We start from the raw sequence: 20,286 nt of genomic DNA on the forward strand, positions 1-20,286 counted from the left end.
CCAACTAAATATCTAAGTGGGAACTAGTGTTCTGTGCTTTGAATTGACCGAAGTAAGGCCAATTTTGTAGATTTTAAGTATAAAGATAGTTTCAGATTTTCCATACTTAACTATAGGATAAACCATATTAAAATAGCCAAGTTTTAAAAAAAATTTATAAGTCATCATCTGGATTTCAATAAGTTTGGAGGAAGGTGTCAATTTTATAAAAAACCTCAACGATGAGTAAAATCCAGAGTATTTTATTCCCTGACAGCACCAAATGTGGGCTCTTCTAGTTAAGTGGAACTGCACTCATTTGTAAAGGGGTGTTGCCACCCAGTGAAGTTCTGGAGACTTGACAGTCAAAGGAGAATTGTGTGAATGTTCCACTTGATTTACCTGATAGACAAACCACTGGCAGAAGGCTGGGGAGATCCATTCTCGTGCATGAATGCCACAGTCCATAAAAATAGCCTTTCTTCTTTTATCCTTTCCCGCAATCTTTTAAAAAATAAATTTGAGATGTTATTTTACATGAACTCACACCCTGATCTCTTGTTGTTCAAGAACTCAATCATAGTCTCAAAGCAATTATTTCACCTGTCTCCTGTTGCGTGAGTCACTGCATGTGCACTTATTTCTCTCAGGGAGGACCATGGTACGTATCTTTAAAATATATAATGCATCATCTATTTCACAGTATATTTTTCAAAAATTTTTCTTCATGTCAGAGTGGCTTTTAGAGTTTTAAAAAATCATGTTGATGGATGGCAAAAACCACCACAATATTGTAAAGTAGCCTCCAATTAAATTAAATAAATTAATTTTAAAATCACAGTCTATTGTTTTTCTTGTTTTATTGCTAACATCCTTTGGTCTGCGATATAGATTATAAAGTTGCTTCTGTTTCTGCCATTCTCTTTTGTTTTTCTTACTTCATGAACAAGACGTGGGAAAGACTCTGTGGTTGTGTTGCGGTGGGGAGGAGGAATAGGGCTGGATATTTGAAGGGCTGTCATTTGGAGAATTTATATTTGTTTTGAGTGGTTGGAGAGCATGAATGGATGGGAATTCAGAGTAGGGAAGGGCTTCTCAGTTATTGAGAGAATGCTTTAGGGAGCAATGTCTTCAGATGTACAGAAATCCAGCAGCAGCTGAATGGCAGTTGTCAACTCAGTCATAGACAGAAATCCCTATCAACACAGTTAAAATGCCTCACTTACTGTACTGGACTCCTACAATTATATGATTCTTAAATTTCTTTTCTGCTTGACATTTAGTTGTCCATTTCCCTGAATTTTAATGGATGAAAAACTGTTTTATACACCAGGACATCATATGCTCTTGTAATAAAGATACAGGATAAGAAACTTGTCTGGTTTTGTCCTCTGTGTCTGTCAAGTGGTTTATTCATAGACTTTCTTGGTCCCACCTAAAACCATTTGTCACTTCTATTCTTGAATGGTTGTCTAAAGCTTACATGTTCTTCAAAGAAATAAGACTTTTTATTGTCTAAAAATTAGCTAGGGCCATCCCTGGTGGCATAGTAGATAAGAATCTGCCAGCCAGTGTAGGAGACATGGGTTTGATCCCCGGTCGGGGAAGATCCCACGTGCCAAGGAGCAACGAAGCCCCTGTGCCACAACTATTGAGCCTATGCTCTAGAGCCCAGGAGCCCCAGCTACTGAAGCCTGTGTGCCCTACAGCCTGTGCTGCACAATAAGGGAAGCCACTGCAATGAAAAACCCGCAAAAGTGGCCCCTGCTCACCCCAACTGGAGAAAAAGCCAGAGCAGCAATGAAGACCCAGCACAGACAAAAATAAACAACAAATAAATAAAAACTAGCTAGTTGTGCCACAAAGTAACTCTTAGATTCCTATTTTTGGACAATAGTAAGAATCAGTAGTTCTTGAATTACTTTTACCTTGAGAACATACAGTGGATTATCTTCAACAGTAGTTCCAATTTTGATACGAGAGACCATTTTAGGATTCTTATGCACCATTTTTTCAGTCCAAGCAACAATCTTAGGAACAAAATCAATTTTGAGAGGTTAGAATAAAAGACAACTAAGTGACAACAAATGTTGAGGGTGACATTTTTCTCTGTGGAAGTACAGGCATTTTATACGATACCTTGTTCCAGTTATTATATTTTGCATAGCTGTGCCTGCCTGGGTTATCTTCTTTAACATCAAACTGTTTTTCAACCTCTTCTTGTACATCGTGAATCAAGATTCTGTTTGACAGGGGGAAATGATAAAATACACGCTTACAGGGGAAAGAAAAACAGTTATCTTTCATTTGCAGAAATCTTCTCTTCCTTCATCTCTGTCTTTGATCAAGTTTATACTGTTTCTTCATGATTCTCTAACCGTGTCTTTTAGATATGTCATGATGTCATGTGTCTGGCTTCCTGTCTTCCCATTTATCTAGAGCTGTGCTGTTCTTGCTGATTGACTGATCTGAGTTTAGAGGAAGAACAGAAGTGAGGTATACTCCTAATTAGAGTTTATTTAGGACATGAGACCATGTACTGCTCATGAATATTGATTCCCATTAACATCACTGACAAGCACTTTATTATGCCTATTATAGTTAACTCACTGTATGCTTGGCTTTTGACTTAGGATGAATCTGGGATTTTTGAGAAAGAAAAATTTGACAACACATTTGGAATCAAGGGGCGCCTGTTGTGCGCTAAAACTCACATGAAGTCTGAGAAGTTTGGAGATTATATTTTGGGTTGTCCCTGCAGCCATATTTAATTGTCTTAAACTCTAAAGAGGGCTTGTGGCTTTTGCTCCACCTGCATTAAAAGCAGAGGAACCAGGCAAAAGAGAGATTTTTTATGGTCTCAGAGGTTGATTGGTAACATATGGCAGTATTAATTAGTCACAGGAAGCTCGTATCTAAGAATATTTTTAGACTTACACATATCAATTTAGCTCTTGTGATAACAGCGGCAAAAGAAAACCGTGTGAGCTGAAATACGACCTTCCCACATATGCAGCTGCATGAGGACATCAGAATGGTGCCAGATTGCTGCTGATGGGAACTAGAAATTAAGCCTAAGGCTGGAAATTAAGATCCATGTCCAGATGTTATTTTCCTGAGGCCTTCCACTAACCAGCAGCCAGGTTTAAGTAGATGAAACCAAAATACTTTCTCTTAAATATTATTTTAGCACTCCAAGATTTACTTAATTTGTTAAAAAATATTCCTAAATATAGGTGAAAGGATAATCACCCCTGAGGATTTAATGATGTAAATGGCCAGTGTTTATTGAGTCTTTCTTATGCGCCAGACATTCTGTTCAGCATGATATTTACATTTTATCACTTAATCTTTACATCAACACTATTAATCTGGTACCATTATAACTCCCATTTTCATAGATGTTAGGTAGATTTCCAACATTGATATAACTAAAATACAGAAGTTGAAATTGAGCCTAGAAATATCTGACTTCAATATTCTAGCTGTGAACCATTATACAACAGTTATCCATCACAAGGAGGGAAAGCCCAGGGTATTGCTGTCAGATCTAAACTCTTCTTAGTCTACTGAGGCTTCTACGAAGTTTGCTCAGTTGATCAGCTCTCCACAAAGCCTGAGTCTCAAGATCAGGGAGCAGGTTAGTTCAGAGCAGAGGCAAAACGAATCTTATTTTAACAATTTCATGGCTCCTTCCATCTGCTGCTTTTAGTAGGAATGGAGATTGCTTTGGCAATTTGTGTGTGTGTATTTTTTTTTTTTTTTGTGGGTGCATAAAAATTTTAGGATTATTTGTTTCAGTTCTGTGAAAAACATCCTGGGTATTCTAATAGGGATTGCATTAAATCTGTAGATTGCTCTGAGTAGTATGGGCGTCTTAATAATATTAGTTTTTCCAATCCAAGGGTATGGGATCTGTAGTTTCCTTCATCAGTATTTTATGGTTTTCAGAGTATAGGTCTTTCACAACCTTGGTTAAGTTTATTCTCAGGTATTTTATTCTTTTTGATACAATTTAAAGCAGAATTTTTTTTTTTTTTACTCTCTTTCTGATAGTTCATGTTAGCATATAGAAAAGCAACAGATAATGCTTATTAATCTTGTATCCTGCAACTGCTGCGTTCATTTATTCTAATAGTTTTTGGATAGAGACTTTAGGATTATCTATGTAAAGTATCTTATCTTCTGCAAATAGTGATAATTTTACCTGTCTCCTTCCAATTTAATTAAAAAACTTTTTTTATTGGAGTATAGTTGATTTGCAATGTTGTGTTAATTTCAGGAATACAGCAGAGTGAATCAGTTATACATATATTAATACATATGCCCACTGTTTTTTAAAGATTCTTTTCCCAATTAGGCCATTATGAGTACTTAGTAGAGTTCCCTGCATTATGCAGCAGGTTCTTGTTAGTTACCTACTTTATATACAGTAGTGTGCATATGGCAATCCCAGTCTCCCAGTTTATCCCTCCTGCCCCTTATCCCCTGGTAACCATAAGTTTGTTTTGTATATCTGTGACTCATGTTTTGTAAATATATTCATTTGTACCCTGTCTCTTAGATTCTGCATGCATGTGATATCATATGATACTCGTCTTTCTGTGTCTGACTTCACTCAGTATAATGATCTGTAGATCCATGTTGCTACAAAATGGCATTATTTTGTTCTTTTTTAAGGTTGAATAGTATTCCATTGTATAGATGTATCACTTTTTCTTAATCTGTTCCTCTGTTGATGGACATTTAGGTTACTTCCCCAAGTCCTCGTTTTTGTAAACAGTGCTGCAATGAGTCTTGAGGTGCATATATCTTTTCGAATTATGGTTTTCTCTGGGTATATGCCCATGAGTGGGATTACTGGGTCATATGGTAGCTCTATTTTTAGTTTTTTAGGGAACCTCCATGAATATTTTCCATAGTGTCTGTACCAGTTTACTTTCCCACCAATAGTGTCAGAGGGTACCTTTTCTCCACACCCTCTCCAGCATTTATTGTTTATAGATTTTTTGATGCTGGCCATTCTGACCAGTGTGAGGTGATACCTCATTGTAGTTTTGACTGCATTTCTCTAATAATTAGTGATGTTGAGCATCTTTTCATGTGCTTTTTGGCCATTTGTATGTCTTCTTCGGGGAAATGTCTGTTTAGATCTTCTGCCCATTTTTTGGATTGGGTTATTTGTTTTTTTGATATTGAGCTGGATGAGCTATGTGTATATTTTGAAGATTAATTCCTTGCTGGTTGCTTTGTTTGCAAATATTTTCTCCCATTCTGAGGGTTGTTTTTTTGTTTTGTTTATGGTTTCCTTTGCTGTGCAAAAGCTTTTAAGTTGTATTAGATCTCATTTATTTACTTTTGTTTTTATTTTCATTATTTTAGGAAGTGAGTCAAAAAAGATTTTGCTGCAATTTATGTCAAAGAATGTTCTATGTTTTCCTCTAAAAGTTTTAGAGTGTCTGGCCTTACATTTAGGTTTTTGATCCATTTTGAGTTACTTTTTGTGTATGGTACTAGGCAATGTTTTAATTTCATTCTTTCACATGTAGCAGTTCAGTTTTTGTAGCCCCACGTACTGAGAAAACTGTCTTTTCTCCACTGTATATTCTTGTCTCCTTTGTCATAGATTAAGTGACCGCAGGTACCTAGTCATCTCTATTAAGATGATCAAGTGATTTTTTATCTTTCCTTTTGTCAATGTGGTATATCACATTGAGTAATTTGCAAATATTGAACCATCTTTGCAACCCTGAATAAATCCCATTTAATCATGATGTACGACCCTTTTTATATATTGTTGGATTTGGTTAGCTGGAGATATCACTCTTTCTGACTTCAGACTATACTACTAAGCTAGGTCATCAAAACAGTAGAGTACTGGTATCAAAAAAGACACATAGATCAATGGAACATAATAGAGAGTCCATTCCCACTGTTGGTAGCAATGCAAATTGGTACAGACACTATGGAAAACAGTATGGAGCTTCCCCCAAAAACTGAAACTAGAACTACCATGTGATTCAGCAATTCCGCTCCTGGGTGTATATCCAGAAAAAACAAAAAACAAAAAACAAAAAACACTAATTTGAAAAGATACACCCAGGATATAGAAGCAAACCAAGTGTTCATCAATAGACAAATGGATAAAGAACATGTGGTATACATATAATTAGAGTATTACTCAGCCATAAAAAGAATGAGATTATCTTTTTGCAGCAAAGTGGATGGATCTAGATAATAATATGCTTCGTGAAATAAGTCAAACAGAAAAAGACAAATACTGTATGATATCACTTATTTATAGAATCTAAAAAAATAAAACTAATGAACATGTACATCACAAAATAGAAAGAGATTCACAGATTTAGAAAGCAAAGTAGTGGGGAGAGGGAAAAGATAGGGGTATGGAATTAAGAGATACAAACTGCTTTTATAAAAACAGGTAAGAATATACTGTATAAAATGGAATTATAACAATTATTTTGTAATAAGTTTTTAAAAATTTATTTTTTAATTGAAGGATAATTGCTTTACAGAATTTTGTTTTCTGTGAAACCACAACATGAATCAACCATTGGTATAAATTTTAAAGGAGTATAATCTATGAAAATATGGAAACACTGTGCTATACACCTGAAACTAATATGTACTCAAAGTACTTAAATTAAAAAAAAAAAAGGAATAGAGAACTGTGGGCCAGTGTATGTGTTACCATGAGTTTTGGAGTGTGCGTATGTGTGTTTGTGTGTGTGTGTGTAAGTGCAGTGGGGAAGGATGTTTTAGGGAGGCAGAGTCATGTTATGCTGCCTGATAAATTGGTTTGGACTACCTCTCCCTGATACCCACATTCCTGCAGGGTGCTGCTGCTGCTGCTAAGTCTCTTCAGTCATGTCCGACTCTGTGGGACCCCATAGACAGCGGGTCTACTCAAAAAGCATGATTCCAGGTTTCTGCATGATCTCAATTCTCTCCAGGAACTCCCTAGTTGAATTACCTTGCATTCTACTCGGCACTTATGGACATGGATTTCCCCCAACATTGGAGGCATATTTCTATGTTAGATAATAAACTTTAAGGCACTAATTTTTATTTAGCAGGAGGGAAAGGGTACCACCGCTGATGTGTGTGCTGCTGCTGACAGTCTCTAGTTATCCTGTTGCTCTTTTTCTGTGGGAAAGGGAGCAAACCTGCTACTCTAAGGTAAAATCTGTCTTGGTAATTTAATTTTCTGGAAATTAAAAAAAATATATCACACAGATGCTTTAAACTAAATAGTGGTTTCTATGCACTGTCTAATGAGGGGTGTCTAAGTAAATCATTGTGTCAAACCAGCCTCTTAATGTGGTTTTATTCAAACTGGTGTCTGGCCCAACCAGATGTTTCTGTGCTTAGAACCCACTTCTGTTACTGACTGACACCAAGTAACACATGTAATTAATATGCAAATAAAATTATCTATATAATTAGTACTTGGAGACAAGATTTTAAATAGTTCTTGTCTGCACAGATCACTTTACATATTTATATTTCCGAGGAAGGTAACTATCTGATTATGTGGCTTTCCCACAACTGTGGCTAATTTGGGCCAATTTCTAGAAATCATATCCTAATTAGATAAAACTAATTTTTATAGGTAGTTTAACACTTTGCTTCTTGATGTAAATAGAAAGAAAGTACTTGGCATATGACAAAACGAAAAGCACACTGTTTATGAGGATCTGGATTTAGACCTCTGTTTGAGTCAGATTTGTTCCAAGCTTGGAGAAGGCCAAAGAGGAATAAGGGCTGATAAAATGGATGGCTGGCAGCCTCCTGCCTTGGCGTCTCCTGTCACAGTGATCTATTCTACTAACCACACTCAGTGTCAAGCAGTCAGCTTCTTGTCTACAGTATCAGGATATTGAGGAAAATGTAGTTAGCTAAAATTTATTTTAGCTTGGGCTAGATACTTTGTAAGAATTAGTTGATCATAAGGAATCTGGGTCAGGTTTGTATTAATGAAGTAAAGTGAAAATTGTATAAATCGAGGCACATATTTTAGAAGTCTGGCTTTCAAGTGATTCACGAGATGGTCACCAGGAAGTATATAGTGTAGAGGGGTGATTTCTTTTAGAAATATTCAAGACAGCATATCAGCCTCAGCATAAGCCCAGAGTCCGTAATGTCCTACTAATTTCTGTGATCTTATGTGTATAAAGTGTCTGCTTCTAATTTTAATGGTACAGTTTATAAAATTATAGAAAAACTTATCAATGTATTAATTAAAAATGTTTAGATTAATAATTTTGAATATGTTCTCCCAATATATTAACTTCCCTGGTGGTTCAGTGGGAAAGAATCCTCCTGCCAATGAAGGAGACATGGGTTCAATCCCTGGGTCCGAAAGATCCCCTGGAAAAGGAAATGGCAGCCCACTCCAGTATTCTTGCCTGAAAAATCCCATGGACAGCGGAGCCTGGCAAGCTATAGTGCATGGAGTTGCAAAAGAGTCAGATATGACAGTGATTAAACCCCAAGGAATAACTTACTTTTGAATATATTCTCACCATACATGCACTTACACGTTTGTTTCACAGCCTTCTTGAAACAATGGCAAAAACAAAGATAGTGACCAACAATAATCACACATAATAACCTGTGACTCTAAGCCATAGGCAAGAATGTTTTTTGTTTACTTGTCTATGTATGTATTTCCTTTAATAGTATTTAAATTTGTTAGGGATATTGTAGCAGTTTAATAAATACAATCAAGTCATGATAAGCAGCAATAAATCCCTCTCTCTGATATGACACTGTAGGATCTTTGAACCAGAAGTAGAAGGTTTTTTGAGCTAACAGCACTGTTAGGTAGCAGAGGCATGAAATATTAAATCAAAAAGAAAGAACTAAGGTGTAGCAATTTTGAGTGATGGGGTTCCTGTAAAGGGTGCTGCTGGAATGACAAGGGCTGGGGGAGTTCAAACAGGACCGCTCAGTACACCAAACTGCTAAATATTTTAAAGTATAAAAACACACTTTATTTTCTCTAGTATATGTTGATTTGTGATATTCATCTCTGAGCTCCCTTCTTATTTGTTGCCCTAGGGCCCAGACTGTGTGTGCATGACCCATGGCTAGTGCTAGATAATTTCTAATTTCCTCTTATTTCTCTATGGGACCACAGTGACTCATTTCTGCATCTTAGGCCATTTGAGAATTCTCTCCTCTTAGATTTAAGTCTTATTTTACTGTGTTGTTTTGCTTTCTCTGAGGAAGAATTTCTTTCATAAAGAATTATTTATTATAAATTTTATATTCCAACATCTCTGACTCAAAGATAAACAATGTACTTTGGGTCTCTTTTTATGTATCAGGAGAATTTGAATATAAGAATCTGGTGCGGGCACAAGGAACTCTGTTCAATGTCATGTGGCAGCCTGGATAGGAGGGGAGTTTGGGGGAGAATGGATACATATATATATATATGGCTGGGTTGCTTTGCTGTGTACCTGAAACTATCACAACGTTGTTACTTGGCTATACTCCAGTATAAAATAAAAAGTTTAAATAATGAAAAAAAAAATGCAATGCTGGTAGTCATCAGTAGTGCTGAGTTCCGGGCTGATTACCTGTCAGGAGTAATGAGTGTGACCAGACCATCCATGCCTGCTCACATGCTCTTTGTCCTCACCAGGGGTTGAGTTTTAGGGATGGCAGATACCATAACTGTCATTCTTGCAGATCATAATAAACATAAGATAGAACTTGAGTACCTGGTTTGAGCTCATCATTTTTATAAGCAGGCCTCCATACTCTGTTTGGAGGCAACAGTAAGTGTTATTTCTTAGATAGAGCATTCATTTTGAGGGGCCCCAATATAAAATTATACTCTCCTTTCAATTTCAAGACTCCTCAGACTTTGAGTCGGAGAAGGCAATGTCACCCCACTCCAGTACTCTTGCCTGGAAAATCCCATGGACAGAGGAGCCTGGTAGGCTGCAGTCCATGGGGTCGCTAGGAGTCGGACATGACTGAGCGACTTCACTTTCACTTTTCACTTTCATGCATTGGAGAAGGAAATGGCAACCCACTCCAGTGTTCTTGCCAGGAGAATCCCAGGGACAGGGAAGCCTGGTGGGCTGCCGTCTATGGGGTCTCACAGAGTCGGACATGACTGAAGCGACTTAGCAGCAGCAGCAGCAGCAGACTTTGAGTATCTAACACATTTGAATATTTTCATAGGACTTACTCATAGTGCATTTGATTTTGATCCAATGCAGACTCAACAAACTGGGATTCCTTTGCACTGATTTGGAAATCCACCGTCATGTTAGCAGCTACATGGTGGGTGGCGTCTGGGTACCAGAAGTCAAGCTGTGCAGATGAGTTCAGTGTTAGTCACAGTTGTTTATTTGCTCAAGCAACACATATTTATTAATAAATGACCACGTGTCATATGCAATGAAAGGAATTTAGGGTTCAACGTGTCTGAAGTATGAGCTCTTCTCTTAATAAACCTATGAGATTTTTGCAAATATATTTAAAAACTGTTGACTATTAGGCAGTGGGAAAAAAGCTATTGTAATGATCATATTTTTTTGGACATAATATATTCAAATGCAAAAAGAATGATCAGCTTTTGGTTAATCTGTTTTCTTCTACCACCAGTTGGAGTTGTTTCATAACTGATTTAGCCACAGCATCTGCCTCTGGTTGGGAATATGGATTCATATGTGGCTTCTTCCTCCCCTGCCCCTGCTCTTGAGTCAGGCCTCCCTCAGAACCAGATGTCCCTGTAAACTCTGGAATTCCTGGAAAGATTGTGTCCAGTGAAGACATATTCTCTAGCCCTGTCATTTTCCCAGCAGTATGTCCTTGGGCAGATTACTAAAACTCTTTGAGTTTCAGTCCTCCTCCTAAGAAATGGAGCTAACAGCCCTCCATTGGGAGTCTTGTGGAGGTTATGAGACAGCTATGACAGCTGGGCCACACAATATTTAGCAACTGCTGGTTCCCTGCTCTTTATTTTCTGCTAGCTGAGAATTTCAGAAATTTGGTGAACAGAATTCAGAGTAAAATCATTTTAGAAGTTCCCAGTTCTTATTCTTGAAAATCATACTCAATTGTGAAACCAAATGACGTTATCAGTTCCCAGCCTTGGAAATGTGGAGAAAATGCTCACTTTCCACCCATCGTGCCAAGCTTGTGGGCATAGCTGAGTCTGCCTGGCTGTTCTGTAGATGAATCCCATTCTACTTCTAGGTCAGTCCTGTTCCAGTAAAAGGCTGCTGGGAACCAACCAATATTTGTTGGTTTGTTTTGATCAAAAGGCTACAGTATAAAGTAGACATCTGTGAGGTATAAGAATGATTTAAAGGCGAGTTAGGCCATCACAATAGCAATTTCTCTATCCTAACAGGGTTATGTGGTGCATGAATTTGTTGTTGTTGTTTATTTGTGAAGTCACGTCCAACTCTTTTGCAACCCCATGGACTCTAGGCTGCCAGGCTCCTCTGTCCAAGGGATTCTCCAGGCAAGAATACGGAAGTGGGTTGCCATGCCCTTCTCCAGGGGATCTTCCTGACCCAGGAATCAAAAATGAGTCTCCTGCATTGGCAGGTGGATTCTTTACAACTGAGCCACCAGGGAAGCGCAGGGCAAGAGTTTAGGGCTCAGTGGACTTGCATGAACTAAATAAGCATCAGGTGCAGAGCTGGATGCCAGGGCTGTGGCGGTTAATAAAAGAGAAGCAAGGAGCTTAATGTGGAAGACAGAGCCATCTATGCATTTCCAACATGCTTACCCATGCCAGGGGCAAGCACAAAGTTGTTTCTAGGAGCACAAGAAGCAACCCATCTGGGTCATGAGAGTTGATGAACAGAGAGGGACTTTCTCCAGGAGATACTGCCTGAGCTGGATCTTGAAGAATAAGTGGCATTTAGCCAAGTAAAGAGGAAAATACATTCCTCCCGAGAAAAGGTGTATAGGGCCAATGTGGGTGAGTGTTTGGTATTAATAGTGCTTGAAGGGTAAGAAAGAGGGTGGAGTACAGAGGTTGGAGATTATGAAGTTCTTGGAATACCACATCGATATCAATAGAAGATGCTTCTACAGTACTTATTATGACCAGGCACTGAGCATTACCCCAGTATTAGCTCATTTAGTCTTTATAATAACTTTAGGAAGTAGGTATGATTATTATGTCCCCACTTCACAGAGGAGGAAATTGAAGCCCAGAGAGGTTAAGTAACTTGCCTAAGGACACAGAGCTAGTGTAAAACTAGGATTTGAACCTCTGAAGACCATGCTCTTTCCATACTAGGCCACCTCTCACTGAAAACCTTCAAACAGAGGAATGTAGGTGTCCAATTTTAGAGCAATCAGGTTGCAGTATGGACTTGACTTCATGGGAGGCAAGACTAGAACCCTGAACATAAGAGAAATTGTAATTGTCTATTGAAGTTGTCCCTGAAAAAGATAGAGCAGACATGAATTTGGCAGTGACAGGGGAATGAAGAGGAAAGTATGGATTTGAGAAAGATCTGGGAATTAGTATAGGCAGATTGATTTGATGTGGAAATAAGGGAGTGTCTGACTAGACAGATCTTGGATTCCATTCTGGGTTTAAATTTGACATGTCATCTTGGTCGTTTAATTTACTGTCTTTGAACTTCAATTCTTCTGTTTTAAACACGTTAAATTGGGACACAGACATTGAAAATCTAATGAATTTGAAATGATGTATTTGAGCAAACTCTGGGAGACAGTGAAGGACAGGGAAAACCTAGCGTGCTGCAGTTCATGGAGTTGCAAAGAGTTGGACATGACTTAGTGACTGAATAACAACAAGGTGGCTAGAACAGTGTGTCTTGTACAGAGGAGCAGTTGAACAAACGATAAAATGATTACTTTAGTCCATTGGATTTTAAAAGATAGAGCTAACTTTAAGAGTTTTCTTTCAAAATGGATCTGCTCTTAGAAAGGGACACTTCTTGGTATTATCAAACAGTACATTGATGTTATCAGTTAAGCAGTACCTTGATGTAATCATAATTATGATTATGCCACAGAAAGTAGACCACTGGTATAGATCCAGATGGTAGTAAGGAGAACGGAGTAGGCAGGAACTGTCAAGGTTGAAGAAGAGGCCATGATAAAGGTCAGGAATGTCTCGCTATTTCACAGTTCCACCTAGAAAATGCTGTTGTTTGCAAAGTTTTTGGATGGGAAAAAGAAGTGGTAATTTGGAGAAAAATAAACAGAAACAACGAAAGGATTAGCAGTGAGTTGAGTTATCCAATTATCACCATTTTCCCCAATCTTTGTCTTTGGTAGCTCTGTGGGTGTTAAAAATAAAAGACAAAAGGAGAAGGTTTTAGGAAATAGAAAAGATAAGATAGCCTTGCCTTACCTGGCTGGTTTTGGCTAAGTCCTTGATGATGTTTGCTTGTTTTTCATCCTGGAGCTTCACACGGAGCACCTTGTCCCTGTAAGAACACAAAAGGTGGAACACGTGAACTGGAAAGAAGCATTTCCTCTCTGGCTTCCCAAACACAGTCTGGAGCACAGGGCCGTGAGATTTACCCGTCAAAGCGGACAGGAGCAATTGCAAGGGTGGTGGCGATCAAACCCACAGGCAGGAGGAACCTCATGGTTCTTCTTTGCCTGCCCAAAGACACTCTGCTGGTTTTGTGTCTCAACTCTTATCTGGATGAACAGCTCATTTCCTCTTTGGGTTCTGGTGGATAGAATGTGCCCCCCACCCCTTTGCCCCACCATTTTCTAGTTGGGGAGGGGAGTAGGGTGGCAATGTTAACACTAACTGCCCTCTTTGTGACAGGTGAATTCCGTGCTACTCAAATACCTTTTACAATTAAGGATTCCCATTGTACAGATGGAATGGGAGGCAAATTTCCTTGTTTAGCAAATAACTTGTCTGGTGTCTCAGATGGTAAAGAGCCCGCATACAGTGCAGGCGATCTGGTGTTGATCCCTGGGTTGGAAAGATCCCCTGGAGAAGAGAATGGCTACCCACTCCAGGATGATTGCCTAGAGAATTCCTTGGACAAAGGAGCCAGGCGGGCTATAGTCCACGAGGTCACAAAGAGTCTGGCACGACTGAGTGACTCACACTTTCACTTTTGCCCAAGGGAGCAGAGTTAGTAAGTTCACAGAGTTGACCTTTGAATCCAATTCTTTGTTCTAAAATACTGCTCTATCCTGTGCTTGATGTAAATGATGGAAGAAATCGGTTTAAATTTGCACTTGGAAACTTGGAGGAATTAGGGTATCTGGCCACAGAACCTTGATGGCAAAAACTATGCTTTTGAGGCCCCATTGTAAGTTGTTAAATTAAAAATGTTTATATTATAAATTATTTTGAATATACTAAAATATTAGGAGTAATCTGGAAAATGTTGTTATGTTCACTGTCTAAATTTTATTTTTATTTATTTATTTATTTATTTTTAGGTTTATGACTTAACTTTAATATTTCAAAGCAATTGATAGTCTTCTTTTTATATTTACATTTTTAAAAATAATCTAGGGAATCAAACAATTGTATCATTTTGCTTAGGGGATAATATAACACTATAGAGACATAATACATATTAAATGTGTGAACTATTTAATGTACAGATATGAGAGCTGGACTGTAAAGAACGCTGAGTGCTGAAGAATTGATGCTTTCGAATTGCTGTGTTGGAGAAGACTCTTGAGGGTCCCTTGGACTGCAAGGGGATCAAACCAGCCTGTCCTAAAGAAATCAGCCTTGAATATTCACTGGAAGGACGGATGCTGAAGCTGAAACTCCAATAATTTGGCCACGTGATGCGAAGAACTGACTCATTGGAAAAGACCTTGATGCTGGGAAAGAGTGAAGGTAAATAGAAGAGGGCAGCAGAGGATGAGAGAGTTAGATAGCATCAGTGACTTCATGGACATGAATCTGAGCAAACTCCAGGAGATAATGAAGAACAGTGAATTCTGGAACACTACAGTCCACGAGATCACAAAGAGTAGGACACAACTTAGCGACTGAACAGCAACTATCGTTGCAGGTGATGGAGTCAGACAATTGAATCTGGATCTTAAAGATTCAAAGAAAATATTCCAATTATATTCACTTGTAACTTGCAGTGTACTAAATGGCCCATTAATAATTATATTTACATTTTGCTGCTGCTGCTGCTAAGTCGCTTTAGTCGTGTCTGACTCTGTGTGACCCCATAGACGCAGCCCACCAGGCTCCCCTGTCCCTGGGATTCTCCAGGAAAGAACATTGGAGTGGGTTGCCATTTCCTTCTCAAATGCATGAAAGTGAAAAGTGAAAATGAAGTTGCTCAGTCGTATCCGACTCTTAGTGACCCCATGGATTGAAGCCCACCAGGCTCCTCCGTCCATGGGATTTTCCAGGCAAGAGTACTGGAGTGGGGTGCCATTGCTTTCTCCCACTGTCTAAATTTTATACTTTAGCCATCATTATATAAATGATGATTATATAAATGATGGCAAAAGTATAATGAAGTGAACCTGACCAAAATTGCTAGATTACTCTTGGTAAAGAAGTAAACATTACAGAAATTGCTGAATTACTTCCCTGCTCCTTTCCCCTTTTTTATGCCTTCATCCTCAGAGAGAATCCCTATTCATAAAGCAACTTGAAGACATGTAAAGGGCAAGATAACATGGGTGCTCAAATGTTTGTTCATTGGCTATTCTGGTTAGGGTCTAAATGCTATACATGCCAAATAAGTGCTTTTTGAAAGTTGAGTTTATGAAAGTCATTTATAAGTCATTTTTAAAGTGTCTGGCAGGGGATCTTTAATCTTGAACACAACTCAATTAATTATGGATTGGAGAAGGCAGCAGCTTTACCCACAATTATAGGTAAGGTAATATAGTGAATGAATTTGTTTGATCAGATAGCTTATTAGAATTTCCTTTTAAAACTCCCTCTTCACATTGACAGATGTATAGACAATCATAAATGAAACTTCTCAGAGTTTTATATTTTTATTATAAAAATAATTCTGTTGGGGAGGTACTCCTGTTACACGTACAGCAGCAACAGCTTCATTCCTCTCCATCTGAGAGATGTACAGTATGACTTGTCACTCAGGAGGGTCCCCTTGCCATGATCCTGCAGGTAAAGAAGAAGAGGGGATTACAAATGCCTTCATGTTGTTGATATTGGAGAAGTGTATCAGCACTAGAAAATTCCAGAGCAGATTCTTGCTCCATTGATTCTAAGGATGTGTTTAGCAAGAAAACAGAGGAAAAGGAAGAACTTGACTTTGAAGTTAGACAAATGTAACCTCAGAGTGGTTCCCAAACACTAGCTACTTTACCTTGAGCATGCTGCCTTCCAGACCTTAGTTTCCTGGGCATGCAAAGGGACCCTAACAAGTGGTTATGAGGGTCAAATGAGATGAATATATATGTAAGGGATTTGGTAGATGGTAGGGACAAAAAAACATGCCTGTGTCCTCCAAGTGCATGCCTGCTAAGTCACTTCAGTCATGTCTGACTCTTTGTGATCACATGGACTGTAGCCCGCCAGGCTCCTCTGTCCATGGGATGCTCCAGGCAAGAATGTTGGAGTGGGTTGCCATGCCCTCCGCCAGGGGATTTTCTTGACCCAGAGATCAAACTCACATCTCTCACATTTCCTGCATCAGCAGGTGGATTCTTTACAACTATTGCCACTTGGGAAGCCCATCCTCTAAGTATTAACACAATTGTCAAGTTCTATAAACAGACATACTGGCCATTATCAGGCTGCAGAACTGATGAGTATCAGCATATATCAGGTGGAAGGTTAAAGTGGTGGCCATGTCCAATAAGGCAAAAATATCTCTGTATTTGTTTTAGTGTGTATTGCTTCAAGTAAAAAATATTTTATGTTTTAGCTTTGCTTTTTGTTATTTTGGAATTATTTGGAATGCTTTTGCTTTTTGGAATTTTATTTGGATTCTAAAATTAATAAATACACATGGAAAAATAATTTATCAAAATACAGAGAAGTTGAAAGAAGAAAATAGAAGTCACTCTTAATTCTAGCATTCTGATATATTTTCTATGTTAAAAACTTTTTCTGTTTGATTCATTTCAAAACTATAGAAAAAAGGCTTCTATGTCTGTTTTTCAGGTCAACTAGGAAGGACACTTTAATTTGGGGATCTAAGTAAAGGTTGGAAGAATCCTGGTTTTTCTTAAGACTTTGGTGATAAACAATCTTTGACTTCTTAACGTCTGCTGCGTATTGACAATTCCTTGTTTCTGGAGTAGGACATAGGTATGTGATGCTTTAATACCTCCCATTCCTCCCCAATCTATGGATTTTAAGAATATTTTGGAGCTCTTTATCAGAACCAGTTTCATTTCTTGGCAGGCATAGTTCAGTACAATCTTATATTGCTACATCAAGATTTATGAGAGGTCTTGGCATATTTAGATGGGGAAACAGTGGAAACAGTGTCAGACTTTATTTTTTTGGGCTCCAAAATCACTGCAGGTGGTGATTGCAGCCGGGAAATTAAAAGACACTTATTCCTTGGAAGGAAAGTTATGACCAACCTAGATAGCATATTGAAAAGCAGAGACATTACTTTGCCAACAAAGGTTCGTCTAGTCAAGGCTATGGTTTTTCCAGTGGTCGTGTATGGATGTGAGAGTTGGACTGTGAAGAAATCTGAGCGCTGAAGAATTGATGCTTTTGAACTGCGGTGTTGGAGAATACTCTTGAGAGTCCCTTGGACTGCAAGGAGATCCAACCAGTCCATTCTGAAGAAGATCAGCCCTGGGATTTCTTTGGAAGGACTGATGCTGAGGCTGAAACTCCAGTACTTTGGCCACCTCATGCGAAGAGTTGACTCATTGGAAAAGACTCTGATGCTGGGAGGGATTGGCGGTGGGAGGAGAAGGGGACGACAGAGGATGAGATGGCTGGATGGCATCACTGACTCGATGGATGTGAGTCTGAGTGAACTCCGGGAGTTGGTGATGGACAGGGAGGCCTGGCGTGCTGCGATTCATGGGGTCACAGAGAATCGGACATGACTGAGCGACTGAACTGAACTGGCATATTTATGGAGTAGGATGAGTAGTTGTTGGACACTGTATCATTTTAGGATTAACTGTATAAGGTGATGTGGTGTTTCACAGGTTAAATTAACCTCTTTAAAAAGATATCTAAAGTTGAATCCTTCACACAACAGTAATTTTCCATCTTTCTTGGTCTTTGTACTCCTAGGATTTTTGTGTGTCTAGACACAGTTAAAAATATCACTTTATTTCTTACAGTATGCTTTTCTTCATATTTTTCAAACATTATCACCATAAAGGAAATGTCCTAGAAAATGGAAGTGAACATTCTCATGTGATTTACTAGAATTCTTCAAATAATTTTCTGTCTGTAAATCAAATATAGTAAACTGATGGAATACCTTTAAATATCTCATAAAGGAAATGTCAGAAAGGACAAATTGCTACCTTTAGTTATGGATATTGTATATTTAACATGGAACTGAAACTGCCCTGTAGAGTGCTGCAGAGAAACATGTCTTTACCAGTTGCACACAAGGCGGTGTTTCTGGACAGATACATGGATGTGTGATTCAGGCAGTGGCAGATCGGGCTAGACGGGGGTAACTACCTGCTTAAATGAGATGACCTAAGTAACCTTATTAATTGTCACGGTTCCTCCTGTCTTCCTTCTACACCTGAAATTCTCTCTTTGATCAATCCATATAGGTTATCTGGCAAAGCAGATGAATACATGAGATGTGATTCTAGCAGAACTCCCATTCTACAGGCTGGAAAACCAGTCTTGCTAGTCTTGTGGCAACACCATCGGAGATAGGAAAGAGCCAGGGAGCTGTTCCTATGCTGTTGATTAATTGCTGCTTTGGAGAGTTAAGAGCTGGGGACTGAAGGAAGAGCTTGGAGCCTGTCCTAGGTCCTGAGGTGGGAGTAAGTCACAGATGGGAGTAAGTCACAGTCAGGGGCTCCTGTGTAGGCAAGGCTGGGCAGCATCCGGTCTGCCAAAGCAGGAGCCTGTGGTCAGCCAGGCAGGAGGGTATACAGCACCATTGCACTGGGAAGGCTTAATGCAGAAACTTCTCTTTCTCTTTTTCTCTCAGTCTTTACTATTCTTTACAAGGCTCAGGCAAATGAAACTGCTAACCTGCCAGCTGTTAACTTTCAGTTGCAAGAGACAGAGCCAAAATGTCTCAAGTGCAGGAAATCTCAGATACATGGATTTTATTTCCTTTCCTATGCTTTATTCTTCTTAAAAATTCCTTGGAATTTTAGAAAAGCCCATATAGATTCCTAATTTCTACTTTAAAGCACTGAACTTTGGGCCACAGCATCCCTTAGAGGTAGATGCTATCTGCTACAGGTAGGGTGAGGGAGCGTTCTGTGGAGCTGTCTATGAATTGAATGATACACCTCCATCAAGGTAACTTCACTCCAGTAACTGTGGTTGAGTTATCCTTGCAGTTCACATGGATGGAACTTAAATAGAATGGGGGAAAGATAATTTAGCTAAATTACATCTATTTTTAAAGTTAGCATCAATACTGCTTAAAACTTTGTGGGAACTTCTATTTTTGCACCTAAGAGTCTCTCCTTTGCTATGCCTACTTAAATGATTTATTTTTTAAAAAATGAATGATATATTGATATTACTAAATTATTTTGAAGAGGATTGCCTCACAAATTATAGCAGCTGACTGCTACCATCTAGTGGACAATTAATGCAATTAATCATTCTTTGGCTTGACAACTTTCGAACAAGTGACTAGTGGATTTTGTTTTTGAATAGAACACTGCCACAGCTACTTTAATGTATTATGCTAGATATGGAATCCTGTTTTCCTTGACTCCACATGGAAAACAATGAGGTCATGTTTTGCTTTATGATTTTAAAGTAACCAATGCCCCCCTCCCCCATTAAAATCTAAATACATATTATTATATTTTAAAATTTGAACTTTGCACAGTATGCTTGCTCCTTGGACGAAAACCTATGAAAAACCTAGACAGAGTATTAAAAAGTAGAGACATCACTTTGCTGACAAAAGTCCATATAGTCCAAGTTATGGTTTTTCCAGTAGTCATGTATGGATGTGAGAATTAGACTATAAAGAAGGCTGAGTGATGAAGGATTGATACTTTTGAACTGTGGTGTTGGAGAAAACTCTTGAGAGTCTGTTGGGCAGCAAGGAGGTCAAACCAGTTAATCTTAAAAGAAATAAACTCTGAATATTCATTGGAAGGACTGATGCTGAAGCTCCAATATTTTGGTCACCTGATGAGAAG

At 38.5% G+C, this 20,286-nt stretch overlaps 1 protein-coding gene across 3 annotated transcripts in view; it reads right to left on the bottom strand.

Moving 5' to 3' along the window:
- Positions 1-13,620, bottom strand: part of CPA3 (carboxypeptidase A3) — a 32,159-nt gene extending 18,539 nt beyond the window's left edge. For 2 of the 3 annotated variants that reach the window (XM_027543847.1, XM_027543865.1), the window contains exons 1-6: positions 13,543-13,620; positions 13,370-13,445; positions 10,208-10,332; positions 2,119-2,221; positions 1,908-2,009; positions 382-483 (exon numbers count right to left, since the gene is read on the bottom strand). In XM_027543847.1, the coding sequence (XP_027399648.1) occupies positions 382-483; positions 1,908-2,009; positions 2,119-2,221; positions 10,208-10,332; positions 13,370-13,445; positions 13,543-13,610 (576 nt within the window). In that variant the 5' untranslated portion in view covers positions 13,611-13,620. The remainder of the gene's footprint in view (positions 1-381; positions 484-1,907; positions 2,010-2,118; positions 2,222-10,207; positions 10,333-13,369; positions 13,446-13,542) is intronic. The other variant, XM_027543856.1, reaches the window with a different exon arrangement.
- Between the last annotated feature and the right edge of the window lie 6,666 nt (positions 13,621-20,286).

Source organism: Bos indicus x Bos taurus, chromosome 1 (assembly GCF_003369695.1).
Source record: "Bos indicus x Bos taurus breed Angus x Brahman F1 hybrid chromosome 1, Bos_hybrid_MaternalHap_v2.0, whole genome shotgun sequence".
Lineage (NCBI taxonomy): Eukaryota > Metazoa > Chordata > Mammalia > Artiodactyla > Bovidae > Bos > Bos indicus x Bos taurus.